This window comes from Eptesicus fuscus, chromosome 22 (assembly GCF_027574615.1).
Source record: "Eptesicus fuscus isolate TK198812 chromosome 22, DD_ASM_mEF_20220401, whole genome shotgun sequence".
Lineage (NCBI taxonomy): Eukaryota > Metazoa > Chordata > Mammalia > Chiroptera > Vespertilionidae > Eptesicus > Eptesicus fuscus.
In genome coordinates, this window is record NC_072494.1 from 20,605,555 (window position 1) to 20,624,884 (window position 19,330).

The window sequence follows — 19,330 nt, forward strand, 5'->3', positions numbered from 1 at the left end:
TAGCCTTTCTTTTTGCCAATGAGATGAAAAAGAACCCCAGCCTCTTAATACCCAATGTTACCCCCTTAGAATTGGTTTTTACAACCTCTTCCAAAGTGACCAACTTCCAAAGGGACCTTGGAAAGCCTTCTTATGTGGCTCTTGGAAGGGTTCGAGATAGTGCCTATTACTCCTGTGAAATGAAGAGGTCTGTAGTAGCCATTGTTGGAAACACTTTTTTTCTCATTCTCATATGCAAACACTATTGAATCTCTACAAATTTCCACAAGTGGGACCAAGACTAGATGTGTCAGGGATGGGACCTTTACTTCTTTCTCCCATGTAATTCTAGGCTATTTAATAAAATAAGAGATTTATATGTCTTATAAAGACACACAAAAATGAAGGTTCCTGGGTCTTACCTTTAGAAACTCTGACTTATAAGTCTGGGGTTTAGAAATTTGCTTTTTATATACATAGTCTAGGTAATTAATAATTCTGAAGTAAATATTAGTAGACCATACTGTGAAAGACTGGTATAGATATTGAAAACTGTCTATAAATGTTGAATCCAGAGAAAAAAGAAATCTGCACTTTTCTGCTTTTGGTTGGGGGTGGTAAGGAGGGAATTGAAGAGAAAATATTTACTTGTTTATTTTTAAAAATAACTTGAATTTATAGATCTCACACAAGAACAACAGAATCCCAAGATTAATAGTACAGGCTTTTTTAACCTAAGGGGGCTTTTAAGTTTAGTGAGAATGATTATACATGTAAAAATTTATTTGTAACACTTCTATAAATTTATTTGGTTAAAAAAGATATATATTCAGTACGTGAATTTGAATCACAGAAATTTAGTAGAAAAAAAACTTCACAAGTGGAGATCTATGAGAATTTAAAATAAATAAACTAGAATGGGAAGCTGAAAACTGGGGGTTGTTACCTACACTAGTGCAGTTTACATATACTACAAAATGTCCCATTCTTTTCTTTCGTATTCTCATTCCCATGTTTTAAAACTAGTTATGACAAAGTAAAACACATGAAGCCTGCACAACTTCATAAAATGCAGTTTAGAACTTTTTGCCCACATTAATCAAGTGACATTGTAACCCTCAAAGAATTCAAGTAAAACTGGGGTAAAGAATGGGTTAGCACAATGAAAATTTAGAAAATGTTGACTTTTACTGCATATGGAAGCATAAGTTCTTTAACGTTTCACATTTTTAAACAATGTTTACTGTTTATGAGGTAATGGGAAGAAATGAAAGACGTTCTTATGAGACAATTCTGTGAGATTTACAGTTATGGAAAACTATAATGGACTTCCTGGTAAAGCAGGAGATCCCTGTCGCAAGAAGTATTCAGAAAGTTTGAAGGATACTGCACTAGAAATATAAATCTTTCCTACAATGGAAAAAGGGTAAGGCTAGATCAATTTAATGGCAGTCACCCACCCAATGATTACTACTTCTGTGGCTACAAAACTCAACACTTTGTACTTAAAGGGCTTCCAGTCAAATGGCATCACAGTATGTATCAAATAGAAGTGCAAGAAAGGATATCTGGGAACAGTGAGCAGCAAGGGCAAAGGCACAAAGGGTAACAAAACAAAACGAAATCCATCATGTGGTGCTTGAGGCTCTGTAAGCAGTTCAGTGGTGCTGGGTATTAAATGTGCCCATGCAAGTGGTAGGTGAGCATGCTGGGGAGGCAGGTGGGGGTGGGGGAGGTCTGATCAAAGAGGATATTAGATGTCACATAAGAAAGCTTAGATTTTATTCTGTAACCAATAATCATGTTTTTCCATACATATACTTCAATATTCACTCTCTTTCCTTCTACTACTAATATGGAAATTTGTAGGAACTATCAACAGATAAACATTTAGAGACCAAAGTTAAATCCCTTCCCATCTCAAAATATTTTGGACATTTTTAACCACAGTGGGGTAATAATAAAATTTTAGGTTAACATATAATTAATTGAGAATGCACTCTCAAATTAATATATTTCTTTTTTCTTATAAAAAGGCAATAACAAAACCAAAAACAAACACTCTCCCCCATCCCCACCCCCCCCACACACACAAAATGGTAAAAACCAAGTAACTCAAAGATGTGGGGCAATTCTAGGCTTCAAAATTGACATACTTCAGAAAGACAAGCACTTTTTTTTTTTTAATTTAATGAGAAAAAAATTATAAAAACCATTCTAATAGAGGTAAAATTCCATTACAGTATATATGAAAATGTCAACTAGCAAACCCATTAAATCATATTTTGTTGTTTTCATTACAATATTCACCATAAAATATCTAATGAAACAAATGCTTTCACAGAAGCTGTCCATACATTACTGAACATTAAGGTTAAGGAATATTTAAATTTAATGTGATTTACAAAATGAAATAAATTATAGGTTTGTTTCAGTTTTCCACCACCTGCTTGTCTCCTCTCGTTTCTACCCCCCACCCAACTCTAGTATGGACACTGAGGGAAGGTGCGGGCACTTAGGAGGAAATGGGAGCCACAGTCTTCCTGGGAGTCAGGGTCCATGCTCAGAATCTTCTTTCCTTCCATGCCCAAGACAGACAAAAGTTCATTCAGATTGGCCCTCTTCCAGGCAGGAAAATTTTCTAAAGTGTTACATACCATCCGGCTAGAGGAAAGAAGAAAGGAAAGGAAAGATAAAAGGAAAAAGGGAAACAGAAATGCAGAAAGGAGAGAAGAAAGAAAAAGATGCTCCTATGTTGTCTTCTCAGTGTTCACTGAAGAATTTAGGATGAGAAATAGCTTATAAGTTGGGAAGTCAAAGTATTTTAAAGGTAGCTTTTATTTTTGATTAATGAAAAAGATCACACCTTACATTTTTGTTTGTGTTTCTTCCTGAAGGGTAAGAGAATAGCAAAATCTAACAGAAGTTAGGTATTCATAATTAGAATTATTTCTTCTTTAGCATTCCTCCAGAGCCATTTATGCCTCTTAGTTACAATGTATAACAAATCTCTTTCCAGTATTAAGATGAGTCACCTGTTTCCAAACTTGATTGTTCATATAATTTTCCAAGGAACTTTTCAAAATACAAATCTTTACCCTCCTGTTTCCTTCCCCAAAATATGGGTTCATGGGTCTAAGAGTAGGACTGTTTTGTTATTGGGGGGAAGAGACCCCAAGAGGATTCTAATGATCACTCAGGTTTGAAAATCATTGGTATAAATAAATTTATTATAGATGTCTTCTGCACTCTAATGGAAGCAGAAGACTGGCTTTTCACATGTGCTTTAAATTCCCTAGTGTTTAGTACAATCTGATGCTTTATACACAGCATTCACTAAGTTAGAGAGGGATGCCTATCTCTTAGATAAAAACATAAAAATTGGAACAACAGATATGTTAAGTCTCTTTGAGAGAAGACTGAATTGTGAAACAGCACTAATGAAACGGAGAAAAAGAAGGAACAGGCTACAAATCTAACAAAAATATCAAGCCAGTAATACCAATTTCCCTATAGCTACACAAACTTTAAAATTTCCATTTCTTTTGAAAATAGGCACAAGCCTGGAGGTTATATCTTAAGGGGAAATGGTAATTATGAAAAAAACAACAACAACACACACAAAAAAAAACAGTGGCCCAGTGCACAGATTCGTGCACATTGAAAGGAAATTAATTAGAAGGTGGCCAGCAGGGCAGGGCAAGATGGGCCAGACACACCCTGGAGCAAACCTCCCGCAGTCCCTGCCAGCCGGCCATACCTGGGGCGGCGCTGCAGCTCAAAGGGTGTCTGCATAGTGAGCAGGGTCCCTCCAGCAGGTGGGGTCCCTGGGCCTGGCCTGTGGGGATTGGGCCGAAACTAGCAGTCCCACATCCCCCTAGGAGGGGTCCCGGAATGTGAAAGGGCACTCTGCAAAGTTGCTGTCGCATGGCAGCTCCTGCATTGACCGTCCGCCCCCTGGTGGTCAGTGCGCATCATACCTACCAGCTGGCTGGCCAATTGCTTAGCCTTTTATATATATGGATTATATAGGTACCAATGAATGTTCATGTTGGAAAACTTTTTTTTTTTTAAATCAATGTAGTCCTGACGAGTTTTAAGTGACTCTATTAGATAGAAGCATCTCCAAAATTTCTTTAGTTTCAAAAATTACTATTTAACTAATTATACAACTTACAAGATAAAGGCCAAACCTTAAGGACTGTATCACTCATTATAAAAATTATATATTAGTTACACATTATGTGTAACAATCTGCTTGGTGCTAGAAGTAATTAAAAACTGAATGATGTTAATAGCAAACACTTACATAGCTCTTATTATATGCCAAAAACTATTCTAAACCCTTTATGTATATTAACTAATTTTAACTGTATAAAAACTCTAAGAGGCAGGTTACTATTATCATCAGCACTTTATAGACAGGAAACTGAAGCACAGTGCAGTTAAGGAAATTCAGCAAGGAAACAGACATACTAAGTGGGCAATCTGATTGGAACCTAGGCAGCCTGGCTCCACAATGTGTGCTCTTTCTTACTCAACATGCTATGATGCCTTTTTTCAAGGAGTTTGCAGATTAGCAAGAAATTTGTGACATGAACACAACAGTACAAGGCACTATATTAATTCATCCAGCAAATATTTTTAATGACTAGAAATGCTGAGAGGTTTAGGTAAAGAAAAGATCTGCTTAAGAACAAAAAGTTTTAGTTAAAAACAGCTTAGAATAAGTGTTTCATTACATAACATTTTGTTAGAAATAAGAACAGAAAGAATATATTTCAGAAAGAATATATGACTGAAAAGGATATTTTTACCTAATACGGTTATAATTTTGTATAGTATAGGTGATAACATAGTTGACTTCCAAGCCAAGTTTTTTTTTTTTAAAAAAATCCTCACTCAAAGACATGCTTAGAGAGGAAAAGAGAAAGGGAGGGAGGATGGAGAGAGGAAGAGAGGGAGTAGGAAAGAGGAACATCTTACATTGGCTCCCATTCCCAGTAAAAGCCAAAAAAGTCCTCACAATGCTGTACTGAAATGGCTCTTCTTCACCATTCTGAAATATCTGCTGCTCTTCACCTAGCTCACTGTAGTGCAGCAAAATACTGCCTTCTTTCTGTTCCCTGAACACTAATCACATTCTTACTTAAAGAATGTTTGCTTCACCAGGAAAACTCCTCTATATTTCAACATGGATTATGCTTTCATCTCCTCTAGTCTTTGCTCTAAGTCAGCTGCTCAGATAGGCATTCTGTCACCACCAATTGAAAACTATTCCAGCACTCTCCCACTTTTTGGCTTTGTGTTTTTTCTCCAAAGCACTCGCTCCTTCTAATACAACAACTTACTTACTTTGTTTTCTGTCTTCTCCAGCACATAAAATTGTAAGTCTCCTATGAAGGCCAGAACTTTTTTTACTGTTTTGTTCACAGTTTATCTTAGGATCTAAAACTGTGACTGCACATAATATTTGTTGAATAAATGAACAAAAGAGTCTTTCACACCTTCTGCCTCATCTAAAATAAGAAAATAAAGTAATTTTTGTGGCTAATAAAAGAAACAGTTACTATAAAAATCGCTAGAGGCTCAGTGCACCAATTCATGCACAGGTGCAGGTGGGGTCTGGCCAGCCCGCCCTAATCGGGGTTGGGCCGGCCAGGGGCGCTGGAGGTTGGCCGGGGTGGGGGGGCTAACTGGGGGTGGGGCCGGCCAGGGGGAGGAGCCTCGGGTAGTTGGCTGGCCAGCTCCGCCCCTTGATCGAACTCCTGGTAGAAGAGACAATTTGCATATTAGCCTTTTATTATATAGTATACTTAAAACACATCTGGAGTAGTAATGAAATGAGTTATAGAACTTTAAATCTTTTTATTGTGAAATAAAGCAAGTTCCTGGGTGATGCCTTTTTTAAAGAATCCTCATTTGTATTTTATTTTCAGCAGTGTCAAGGTATGATTGTCCCACCACCAGGAGGGGGAACACAGTATCAGATACAACTAGCTTTAATCCAGCAATAAGTTAGATAGCTTTATGGAGGGATATAGGATAGGAAATGCAGCATGCACAGCACCTTCAAACTCATCAGAGGGCCAAGCAACTATTTACAGGCATAGTTTCTTGGAACTCTCCCCAACTCACACAGAGTACTCACACAAAGAGTTGCCAAGTACAGTTAAGGTGCAAGTGGTTCACCCACATACAGAGATGTGCCTTGTTTTCCTGCTAGTCTTATATTGTTCACTTTGAATAGATGTAAGGACTATAAGCCAACTCACAGTTCTCGCACTCCAGATGAAATACCACAGATGAAGTTTCATAGTAAATTTAAGGTAACTAGCTCCTAGCACATATTTGTCTAAACTCAGTTTATTTCCATAAAATAGTGCTATGAGAAGGCAGACCAAAGTTAAATTTTCAGGCAGGCCTAGGTCTGCAAGAGGTCTAGGTTAAATATTAAATCTATACTCACATTGTAGATTACAAGTCATTTATTCTCTGGGATACAAAGGCTTCCTGAATCTCTACCTTGATGTCTTTCATCAATTTTGTCAAGTTCTTAACAACAATCCTTTCTAATATTTGCTTCAGCAGCATTATTTCTCATCTCTCCTTTTAGGTCTCCTATTAAATATATTAACCTTTCTTACTTCATCTTCTATTTCCTTTCTGTATTTTTTTCATCACTTTGTCTCTCCATGTTTACTTCTGTATGTTTTCTTCTAATTTAACTACAAGTTCATTAAGTCTCTTTTCAACTGTGTCTGATCTTCCATTCAACCCATCCTGTGTTCTTAATTTTGTTAACTCTATATATTCAGTTCTAGAATTTTCATTTTAGAAAGTGTTTAGTTCCCAGTTAAAATTTTCAATATTTTCTTTAATCTCATCAGCGTGGGTATTTTCAAGCGATGTCTGATAACTCCAATATCCAGAGATACTGTGACTTGTTTCTACTCTCCATTGCTTCTGCTGGATTTATTCATGCTGCCTTGCTTTTTCCTAGGTCTGTTTATTTTTTATTGTGCCCTAGTTATTGCATTTGCAATTTAAAAAAACATAAATGAAGTTTTCAGATGATCTTCCATAGAAGATCTTTCAGAAAAGATTTTTATATTACATCCTGTGGATTCTAGCAATCCAGAATCACCTCCCTTTAATTTCAGGATTGATATGATTTGAAGTTGAGTTGCAATCACTGTGAGGCTTATCTTCCACAGTGGTTAAGTACTAGACACCAATACCTGTGGATCAAGCCCACAATTCCTGTGCCCCTTTGAAACTACCGTAAGTGCTCTCAGCCACTCCACCGAAATTGGCAAATGCTCCCAGGCAAAAAGTATACTCAAAAGTCAGGATCACATTTCTAGGCTGGTAATTCTTTTCTATCTTGTTTACTTTCCAATGCCTTCAAACAGGCTTTTGTTTTTAAAATACATATACCCGCTCCCACTTTTCTAGTTCTACTTAGAGGAAAGATTGGTCCAAATCACTTAGTCTGCCATTACCAATACTGAAAATTGAGTAAGAGAACTTTAAACAATATAGCAATGGAGTATATCTAATTAAAGTTAAACCATACCTGGAACTCAAATATCTTAATGTACTCAATAAGAATTTTTGTGTTAACAATAAAACCAACCAAGTAAGCAACTAAAAAGCTATTTTTTTTAAAAAGATGACACTAAATAATGAATACTATTTATAAAAATCAAGATAAATTATTTCTTCATACACTTTATTAGAAAGCTTGTACTTTAAATAAGTGACAAGTTGGAGAAAACATTTTTTTTGCAACCTAGTAGTGCAACTTTCTTAAGAAATTCAATGTATTTAAATATTCTTGAAAAAATATATTTTGTAGAAAGTAATTCTGCCCTGAAATAAAATTTAATTAGTTGTAGGCCACTCCCCTTTATCATCAAACCTTTTTCTTCCTAATATAATACCTGGTCAGTTAAATATCTTTTGAGCATATACTGCTTGTGATCTCTAAGAACAATAAGATATAGCCTGGCTGGCATGGCTTAGTGGTTGAGCATCAAGCTATGAACCAGGAGGTCATGGTTTGATTCCCGGTCAGAGCACATGCCCAGGTTGTGGGCTTCATCCCCAGTGTGCGGCATGCAGGAGGCAGCAGATCAATGATTCTCTCTCATCACTGATGTTTCTCTCTCTCTCCCTCTCCCTTCCCCTCTGAAATCAATAAAAATATATATTAAAAAAAAAAAGAAAAGAAAAATAAGATATAGTGTATACTCTGGAGAAATTTCCAGTTTTATAGAATATAGAGACAAAGTTTTAATAGCTATAACAGAGGCATACACAAAATGATATGGGTACATAAGAGAAACATTATGTCAGTATGACACTGTTTTATTAGTGACATTTCCATTACTACCTAAAATCATTGTTTCCTTTAGTGATTGATGCAAGGCTAAGCAAAAAAGAAAATGCATATCACATATCAATTTATATTTTAAACTTTAAAAAACTCACCTGTGTATATATATAAACATAAAGCATTGTATAGAACACCAAGGTGGGATGAAAACTTACCCCATCTGGCAGTGCCCTCCAGCACACAGCACTAACAAATTCATTTGTATCATCTTCTTTTCTGTCTTTGTCAAGAACACTTTTAACTGTATCAAACTTAAACGTTAGCAAAGTCTTAGAAAGTCCTTTATAGTACAGGTAAAGAGAGTTGTTCTCGCTTCCTAAAAAAATTAAAAAATAAACAATTTTTTAGAATGGGATAACTCAGAGTTAGGACCGCACATTCATATGGTAATTTATACCTCAGTGTTTAAACTCCAAAACTAATTATCTTTTATGGTTAAATTTCAAACAACAGAGCATGGGACTTCTTGGGAATCATGTCAGAAAAGAATTCATAGAAAAAAATACACTTTACTAATCTAAAGAAATAATCACTGTTAAATGATATAACATTGGGAATTCTAAGGCTGAAATTACCAAATGAAAATCATTTCTAGGAAAGGTCTCCAGAAGAATAAAAACATTGCTAATATCGCATGAATCTTTAATTACATTTAGAACGATTTCATCTAGAGAGGAAAAAGAAAGTTATTGCACCTGTGAAGGCAAATTTTAATAACCTACAAAACTTATTTCCCATTCCCTAATGAAGGCATTACTCTATTAGGTAAGCAGCCTAGAAACCTACATTTTTGAGCAGTCTATGAGAAGGTGGATAATTATGCAGAGACTTGCTTTGGAAGGGTTTAGGTTCACATACATGTGGAGAGAGTCAATTTTACTCAATGAAGGCCAAGTCATTTGAAGGTATTGATGAAAGTTCATTTCTTCGGGCATTAGATATATTAGAGAGCTGAATAATATTAAATTTGATTTTTCTACTTCTGATTTAAAATATATAAATTATCAACATTAAAAGCCCCAAAGATCAGATAAAGACTAACCCAAACAGACTGCTTAACAAAGAAAACACTTTATAGGGGAAAATAAATATCAAGCTCAAGAACACAAATAATGTCTCCAAAATTAGGATTTAGCAAACAATAATATTTTCTATATTTTACATAATATCTATAGAAATTATGTTATAATGGAGAATAACTAAAAACATATTTAAAAATATTACGCTATTTCATGTGGTCAGGTTTTGCTAGTGTTCCATAGAGAAGGGAAGGACTAATACAGCCCAATCTGGGATTAATTATTTAATTTCATATATTCCACTATAGTGGAATAAGTATAGTTCCACTGAATGCATTTTGGTGACAGATACCTGTTAAAAAAGTTTAGGAAAAGATGGTTTTACATACCACAAGCTATGTAATCGCCATTGGAAGCGAGGCCTACAAAGTTTTTTTCATTGATATGACCCTTGAAGGAACGTAGACAGTATGGTTTCCCTACATTCCACAGCTTTAACTGGCTGTCCGTTGAGCTAAAGTAACACAAAAAGTTAGAACATATTTAAGATCTCATGGCATGAAATTCATCACTACTAATTAGAGGCACTCTAGTTTGGTGGTTAAGAATGCAGAATCTGAAACCAGATTGTGAGAATGCTCAGTATGCCGATAATTTGTTTTTGACCTTGGGAAAGTTATACAACCTCTCTGGCCTGCATTTTTTTCATCAGTTAAATATGAAATATAATGATTCTTACCCTATAAAATCTTATAAGATTTTATGGATCTTATACAATATTTTAAAAATTAAATTAATTCATTTAAAATGCTTTCAATAGTCTTTAGGCATTAATAAACATTAGTCATTGGTAACACCATACCACCACCATAAAATGAGAAAGTTCTATTGGGAGTTGTACTAATTTCATAGACACAATTGTTCCACTTATTTGATTTACTTTTCAACTCTTGAATTGTATTGGTATACTGAATATAAATTATATTCAAAGCTTAGTTGTACCTGCAGGGTTGGAATACTGTAAATAGTTGAATGACCTATATAAAGTAGTTTATCTTACTGAAAAAATTGGATCATAACACGTATATTATTTTGTAAATTGCTTCTCCACCATTCATAAATTTGTGTTACATTGTTTTCTGTAAAATAACTCATTTGTGTCTTTATTAATGACTACATAATAAATCATCTTTTTTTTTACTCTAACATTCATAGAATAGACCACCATGATAAGTGTTTTACATACTTATTTTATTTAAAGATTCACAACATTAGATTAGTACTATTACTTAGAGATAAGCAAACTGAGATTTAGGAGGTTGAGGACATTTCCAAGGTACCACAGCTAGTAAACAGTAGAGTCAAGACTGAATCTTTATTTCAGAGGCCAAATGCCATCAAACTCTGAAATACTTCTCTATTGCTTCTCATCATTTTTCAACATAACATCTATTCTTAGGTATTTATGTTGTCTTAAAATTGTTTTTTGTTCAACAGTGTTGCAGTGAATATCCCTTTATGTATGGAAATATTTTTTAACTGGCCAATAATTCAGAGGTTGCAGCAATGTGTGTATCTTAATTTTACTTTTCAATATTTCTAAATATACTTGTGAATAAATTTATTCTAAATATTGCTAAACTCCAAAATGTCCAAGAGAAAAAAAACATCTTGATTTATAAAAACTAAGAATAAAAAAATTAGTAAAAATAGCCAACACCGGTTTGTCTCAGTGGATGGAGCATTGGCCTGCGGACTGAAGGGTCCCAGGTTCGATTCCGGTCAAGGGCATGTACCTTGGTTGCGGGCACATCCCCGGTAGGGGGTATGCAGGAGGCAGCTGATAGATGTTTCTCTCTTGTCGATGTTTCTAGCTTTCTATCCCTCTCCCTCTCTGTAAAAAATCAATAAAATATATTTAAAAAAAATTAGTACAAATACAAAAAATATATCCACATCAATAAGATCAACTAAGATTTCCAATATATACAATTAAGTACACATATACTTTAATTGAAACACACTGATTCAACATTCATAAATCTGAAATTAAAGAAAAATATATTTTTTTTAAATATTTTTATTGATTTTTTACAGAGAGGAAGGGAGAGGGATAGAGAGCTAGAAACATGGATGAGAGAGAATCATCGACCAGCTGCCTCCTGCACACCCCCTACCAGAGATGTGCCCGCAGCCAATGTACATGCCCTTGACCGGAATCGAACCTGGGACCCTTCAGTCCGCAGACCGACGCTCTATCCATTGAGCCAAACCGGTTTTGGCAGAAAAATATTTTTGCCATATTCAAATCTGAATACAATTTTAATTATTTCTTTTACTCCTAATGATAGGATACTTTTTGACTGGTAACTACTTAATTCAGATTTGTGAACCAATGATCTATATTACTTTCCCTTGTAAAGCTCAGTTCCTACTTTCTTTTGTTCCTTCTTTGTAACACATTTCAAATTGCCAAATTCTTATCGAGGGCAACCGGCATGAAGGTAGATATGGTGAGAAATACCAAGCAGAAATCCCTGGCATTAATAATCTCCTGAGAGATTAAAAACTAAGTGAAGAGGAGGAACCAAGATGGCGGCATAGTTAAGCAGCTAATCTGCTGCCTCACACAACAATTTCGAGGGTACAACTAAGGGACAGAGCGTCTACCACCCAGAACCACGGGAAAGCTGGCTGAGTGGAAGATTTACAACTAGGAAAAGAAAGGAACACAAGCGCTGGGGAGCTGAGGTACGGAGGCGTGCGAATCGGGCCGGCAGCGGGCGACTGGGCGCGCGGTTTTTCTTCAACCCGCAGGGAGACAAGCTCCCGATCGCTCTGAAATCCAGTTTCTGGGGACACTCGGGGGACCCAGACACCTACGGGGAGAGGCTGGACTCTTGGCCATCGGGTCGGAAAGTGAGAGTGACTTTTTTGCAGTGGTGCGCCCAGCAATCATTGTTTACTGCGCTGGAGCGCGGGGCGCAGGGACTTGGAAACGTGGAAAGGCAGAGAGGGCTGACGGCAGCCATCGCCGATGGCCACGCCCCAGCCTAGTGACGCCCTGAGACCCCACCCAGCCCTGAGGCCCCGCCCTGAGGCCCCGCCCCGCACATTCTACAAACCCGCCCAGGCTCCACACAGCGGCTTTTGCATATAAATGGCCTGTTCTGTGGCAACTTAACCAAAATTAACTACAGCTCCAGTCAGACTGCTCCAAAACCGCCCAAGCAAAGGAGGAGAAAACTAGTTCTTGCTGTAGCTCCTGCTGGGGGACACACAGTACACAAGGGTACACCAAGAGTGTCCACCTCAGGTAACTGGGAGGCTGACCCATTGAACCAATAGGACACCTAGTACACAAAGCTACCCTACCAACTCAGGGAAGCAGAGAATATGAGAAGGCAAGGAAACAGATCACAAACCAAAGAAATGGAGGAGAACAAGCGACTGGACATAGAGTTCAAAACCACAGTTATAAGGTTTTTCAAGAATTTCATGGAAAAGGCCGATAAATTCAATGAGACCCTCGAGGATATGAAAAAGGACCAACTAGAAATTAAACATACACTGACTGAGATAAAAAATATTATACAGAGACCCAAAAGCAGACTAGAGGATTGCAAGAATCAACTCAAAGATTTGGAATACAAAGAGGCCAAGGACACTCCTCCAGAGAAGCATGAAGAGAAGAGAATTCAGAAAGTTGAAGATAGTGTAAGAAGCCTCTGGGACAACTTCAAGCGAACCAACATCAGAATTATGGGGGTACCAGAAGAAGAGAGAGAGCAAGATGCTGAAAACCTATTTGAAGAAATAATGAACGAAAACTTCCCCCACCTGATGAAAGAAATAGACTTACAAGTCCAGGAAGCACACAGAACCCCAAACAAAAGGAATCCAAAGAGGACCACACCAAGACACATCATAATTAAAATGCCAAGAGCAAAAGACAAAGAGAGAATCTTACAAGCAGCAAGAGAAAAACAGTTCGTTACCTACAAGGGAGCTCCCATACGATTATCAGCTAATTTCTCAACAGAAACCATGCAGGCCAGACGGGAGTGGCAAGAAATATTCAAAGTGATGAATAGCAGGAACCTTCAACCAAGACTACTCTACCCAGCAAAGCTATCATTCAGAATTGAAGGGCAGATAAAGAGCTTCACAGATAAGCAAAAGCTAAAGGAGTTCATCACCACCAAACCAGCATTATATGAAATGCTGAAAGGTATTCTTTAAAAAGAGGAAAAAGAAGAAGAAAGATAAAAATTATGAACAACAAATACATATCTATCAACAAGTGAATCTAAAAGTCAAGTGAATTAAAAATCTGAGAAACAGAATAAACTGGTGAACTTAATAGAATCAGAGGCATAGAATGGGAATGGATTGATAATTCTCAGGGGGAAAGGGGTGTCTGTGTGGGGAGTATGGGAAGAGACAGGACAAAAAGCATACACCTATGGATAAAAACAGCGGGGGGGGAGGTAGGGGCAGAGGGGGGTGGGAACTGGGTGGTGGGGAGATATGTGGGGAAAAAGGAGAAACAATTGTAATCTGAACAATAAAGATTCATTAAAAAAAAAAAACTAAGTGAAGAAAACAACAACAATATATCATTTACCTTGAGAATAATAGATATGAAAAAGAGAGAACTAAAGAATGGGTATTTACTAGGTTAATATCAAATAAAGAGAACTATAAAATGGATCACAGAAAGAAGGGACTGCTTCTGTTAGCAGAAAAACTTTGTCAACAATATTTTGGCAAATGAGATTTATTTATCTGGTTGACCTCTTAAAAGATAACTAAAAGCTTCTAAAAGGATATTTGTTGGGTATAAGTATTCATAGTTGGAAAATTATCTTCAAAACACATAAAACTCACCATGAAATCATAGGGAGATCAAATAACATGTAATCAAAAGTCAATCAAATGTAACAAAATAAAAACACTACAGTACTGCAATGTAGATATACATAGAATAACATTAGTTGACTTAAATAAAACACTTCTCATTTTATTCCCTCAACTATGTTGTTTCTTCTTATTGAGAAGCAGTGGCTGAAATTCAATCTGAAGTTCAAATATTTAAAGGGGAGACATTAAAAATTAGTATAATCAGGATTTTATTCACAACTAACATATTTAAGTGAGTAATACAGATCAGAATATGCATGTATTTTAATTAGATGTTATAAAAAATCTTTTTAAAAGTACACACACCACCACAGTGTTATATTTATATATATATGTATATATATGTATATGTATATGCAGGGTGATGTTACAAAATGGTAAAGGATGACAGCTGTGTTCAGTTCAACCTCTGAAAAGAGTAATACTCACGCAGAGACAATTTCCTCACCACTGACAAACTTTGCATAAGAAACTGCTTTTCGGTGTCCTTTGAATACCATAATTGGCTGTTTAGTGTTACGAAGATCATAGTAGTGGACACAGTGATCTAAAACAAAACAAAAAAGAGAAAAAATGCAGTAAGTGAAGAAATGGAAAGCAAAGCTAATTTTAATTGGTTTTGGTGTTTTGCATCAAATGTTTCACAGATAATGTCAACCTGTTAATAGCCAGAAAATGAAGGGCTATGACTCATTTTCAAAGATAAGATATAATGGGTTTTCTTTTATGAATCTAAGAAAATATGGTTGCATTAAAAAATGTAAACATATACATATGGCAATGTCAGTGTGAAAGGGAGTTCTACTGACAGTTCCTGTGATCCTGGCTCTAGAAATAGAGAATTAAGGGTTCAAAAAAACTGGAAGTTTAAAAAGAAATCTCTCAATTTTGATGGCTTTATTAAAAAGGTAATATAAATATTTTGGGCTTCTGGCTAAACATAATGCTATATAATTTATTTCCGACATTTGCTTTTGTAAAAACACTTTCTTGAGAGACACTACATAAAAATTTTAAATAAAAAATGCAGTGATTTTCACTAAATTTACCCAGTGGTGCAACCATCACCATGAAAGTTTTAGAATATTTTCCTCATCCAGTAAGATCCCTCAAGCCCATTTATCACCCACTGCCCTAGGTCAGTGGTCAGCAAACTCATTAGTCAACAGAGCCAAATATCAACAGTACAATGACTGAAATTTCTTTAGAGAGCCAAATTTTTTAAACTTAAACTTCTTCTAATGCCACTTCTTCAAAATAGACTCGCCCAGGCTGTGGTATTTTGTGGAAGAGTCACACACAAGGGGCCAAAGAGCCGCATGTGGCTCGCGAGCCGCAGTTTGCCGACTACGGCCCTAGGTAATCACTATATCTACATATCCATAAATTTGCTTTTTCTGGACAATTTATATAAATGGAATCATTATAATACGTGGTTCCCTGCATGGTTTCTTACACTTCACATAATGTATTTTAAGTTCATCCATGTTTAACATGTGTCAGCAGTTCGTTCATTTTTATTGTGGAAGAGTATCCACTGTATGGATATACCAATTTTGTCTATCCACTTACGAGTAGATAGATATTTGCTTCCCTTTTTTTATGATTATCATGCATAATGCTGCTATGAACAATCACATTCAACTCTTTCTGTGGACATGTATTCAGGTCTTGAGGAGATACCTATAAAATGTAATTACTGGGAAATGTAATAATTTTGTGTTTAACTTTTAAAGAAACTGACAAACTGTTGACTGTACCATTTTATAATACATGATGGTTTTGGGTTTATTTCTCGGCTCTCACGTTGTTCCACTGGGCAGACTACACTTTGATTAATAAGGCTGCAGAGCATATTTATTATTTTCTTATTTACTTGAAAGAGTTCTTTATATATTCTGAATATGTGTCCTAAATATCTCACCCCAATTAATGACTTTTTAAAAATTATTTATTTCAGGTGTTATTTGCCGAACAAAAGTATTATATTTTATAATAGCCAAATTTACCCACCTTTCACTTAAAGTTTACAGTTGTTTTTTCTTTAAACATATTTTATTGATTTTTTTACAGAGAGGAAGGGAGAGGGAGAGAGTTAGAAACACTGGTCAGCTGCCTCCTGCACACCTCCTACTGGAGATGTGCCCACAACCCAGGTACATGCCCTTGACGGGAATCGAACCTGGGACCTATCCACTGAGCCAAACCGGTTAGGGCAAAGTTTACAGTTCTTGTATCTAAAGGCATTCCCTGCAACAAGATTGTGAAGATATTCTTTCTTATGTTGTCTTATAAACAGTTTATAGTTTTGCTGCTCACATTTAGGTCATTTGATCACCTGGAATTGGTTCTGTGTATTTCATGAGGTAGAATTACACTGTCGTTTTCCCATACCAATTGTCTAAAAATGCCATACTTTCCAAATTCCTATGCAATATAATCTTTGTCAGGTATCTACTACTGCACCCAATAAAACTTTTTATTTACTTTTCCCTTATCCTTGTTTAAATGTGTCTCTTATAAAGAGTACAATATTGCATTCTGAACATTTTTAACTAGCCTGGTTAATCCCTACTTTTATAATATTTGGACCCATTAAATCCATTTCCATTTACTATAATTAGGTATATTTGAATTTCTATCTATGAGCTTATTTCTTTTTTTTAATTACCCCCAGTTTTCTATGTTTCCCCACCTTCCCTTCCATGCTTGCTTTTGGATTAGCCAAATATTGTACTCCTTCCCCCTTACCCTAATAATAGTTTGAATTTTGTACTTTGGTTCTATTATTTTAATGGTTTCCCTTGACATCGTATCATGTATTGCATATTTTCCAAAAGTTTGTAGTGATTACTCAGTTTTGGTAACAGTTGAGTAAAAGATGCCTAACTTTAAAATATCTCTGCACTTAATATAAATATAAAATTCTTGTGAAGCTCATTTTTTAAAAGATCTAGCTAGAGAGCTAATTACAGGCTGGAAGGCAAGACTGACATAAATAGATGAGAGATTTACTGGGTGCTTCAAAGTTGTTTTTAGATTCTAGCACTCTAAAAATATATTTTATTTATTACAAAGGAATAGAATAATTTGTATCATGAATACTGGCTTTATGCTCACCACTTCCATTTAAGTCTACTCAAATTACATGGAAACTTGAAAATAAAATGTCCTTCACACTCATACACCCTCATTATCTATGTAGTATAGATAACTGAAACACATGTTCATGAATGTTGTGACATTAATCAAGATTTATTAAATATTCAGACATTCAATTCATTTAAATGTGAAGGAAAAGACATCATATCCACTGGCAACTGCTGCATACTAGTAAAAGACAAGGCAGATTTATAAACTTAACACATCGAAAATGCTTCCCATTACTTAGATAAGACAGGAAAATATAGCAAAAGTCACCCTGAGCAATTACATATCCACCTTACTCAAGTTTCTCCATGTTAACTCTGTATCGTAAATTAAATTAGGTGTCATAGATCCTTAAACTAAACACCAGGTTTTCAACCTGAAAGGATCTAATTATATATTGGTGACAGGGATGTTGGGAGAACAAGGAAGAGAGTAGGAGGTAGTCCATAAACTGACTTTAGAGGTCTAAAATATTCTAAATTTGTGTGTGTTTTGTATAGTGTAGATGTTCATCTTTTAGAATGCACCCTGATTTAATATCATATATATTTCTAAATAAAGAAAAATACTTATTGGCCTCCTCCTCAAGAAATGCTATGTATTTATGGAAAGACACCTGTAAAACTATTAACAGTAGTGCCTTTGAGAAGGTAGTTTAATAATGTTTGATCAGGGGAGGAACCAAGATGGCGGCATAGTTAAACAACTAATCTGCTGCCTCACACAACAATTTCAAAAATACAACTAAAAGACAAAACATCTACCACCCAGAACCACGGGAAAGCTGGCTGAGTGGAAGATATACAGCTAAGAAGAGAAAGGAGCACAAACGCTGAAAAGCTGAGGTACGGAGGCACGCGAATCGGGCCGGCGGCGGGCGGTTGGGTGCGAGGCTTTTCTTCAACCCGCAGGGAGACAAGCTCCCGATCACTCTGAAATCCAGTTTCTGGGGACACTCGGGGGACCCAGACACCTACGGGGAGAAGCTGGACTCTCGGCCATCGGGTCGGAAAGTGAGAGTGACTTTTTTGCAGTGGTGTGCCCAGCAATCATTGTTTACTGCGCTGGAGCGCGGGGCGCAGGGACTTGGAAACGTAGAAAGGCAGAGACGGCTGACGGCAGCCATCGCCGTTGGCCACGCCCCAGCCTAGTGACACCCTGAGACCCCACCCAGCCCTGAGACCCAACCCCGCACATTCTACAAACCCGCCCAGGCTCCACACAGCGGCTTTTGCATATAAATGGCCTGTTCTGGGACAGCTCAACCAAATTAACTGTAGCTCTAGTCAGACTGCTCCAAATCCGCCCAAGCAAAGGAGGAGAAAACTAGTCCTTGCTGTAGCTCCTGCTGGGGGACACACAGTACACAAGGGTACACCAAGAGTGTCCACCTCAAGTAACTGGGAGGCTGACCCGTTAAACCAATAGGACACCTAGTACACAAAGCTACCCTACCAACTCAGGGAAGCAGCGAAAATGAGAAGGCAAGGAAACAGATCCCAAACCAAAGAAATGGAGGAGAACAAGCGACTGGACATAGAGTTCAAAACCACGGTTATAAGGTTTTTCAAGAATTTCATGGAAAAGGCCGATAAATTCCATGAGGACCAACTAGAAATTAAACATACACTGACTGAGATAAAAAATATTATACAGAGACCCAAAAGCAGACTAGAGGATTGCAAGAATCAACTCAAAGATTTGGAATACAAAGAGGCCAAGGACACTCCTCCAGAGAAGCATGAAGAGAAGAGAATTCAGAAAGTTGAAGATAAGTGTAAGAAGCCTCTGGGACAACTTCAAGCGAACCAACATCAGAATTATGGGGGTACCAGAAGAAGAGAGAGAGCAAGATGCT

At 36.6% G+C, this 19,330-nt stretch overlaps 1 protein-coding gene across 3 annotated transcripts in view; it reads right to left on the minus strand.

The window, feature by feature from the left end:
• Positions 1 to 19,330, minus strand: part of COP1 (COP1 E3 ubiquitin ligase) — a 109,595-nt gene that overhangs the window by 14,372 nt on the left and 75,893 nt on the right. For 2 of the 3 annotated variants that reach the window (XM_028152057.2, XM_028152056.2), the window contains exons 16-18: positions 14,752 to 14,869; positions 9,789 to 9,913; positions 8,536 to 8,696 (exon numbers count right to left, since the gene is read on the minus strand). In XM_028152057.2, coding sequence (XP_028007858.2) covers positions 8,536 to 8,696; positions 9,789 to 9,913; positions 14,752 to 14,869 — 404 coding nt within the window. The remainder of the gene's footprint in view (positions 1 to 8,535; positions 8,697 to 9,788; positions 9,914 to 14,751; positions 14,870 to 19,330) is intronic. The other variant, XM_054711489.1, reaches the window with a different exon arrangement.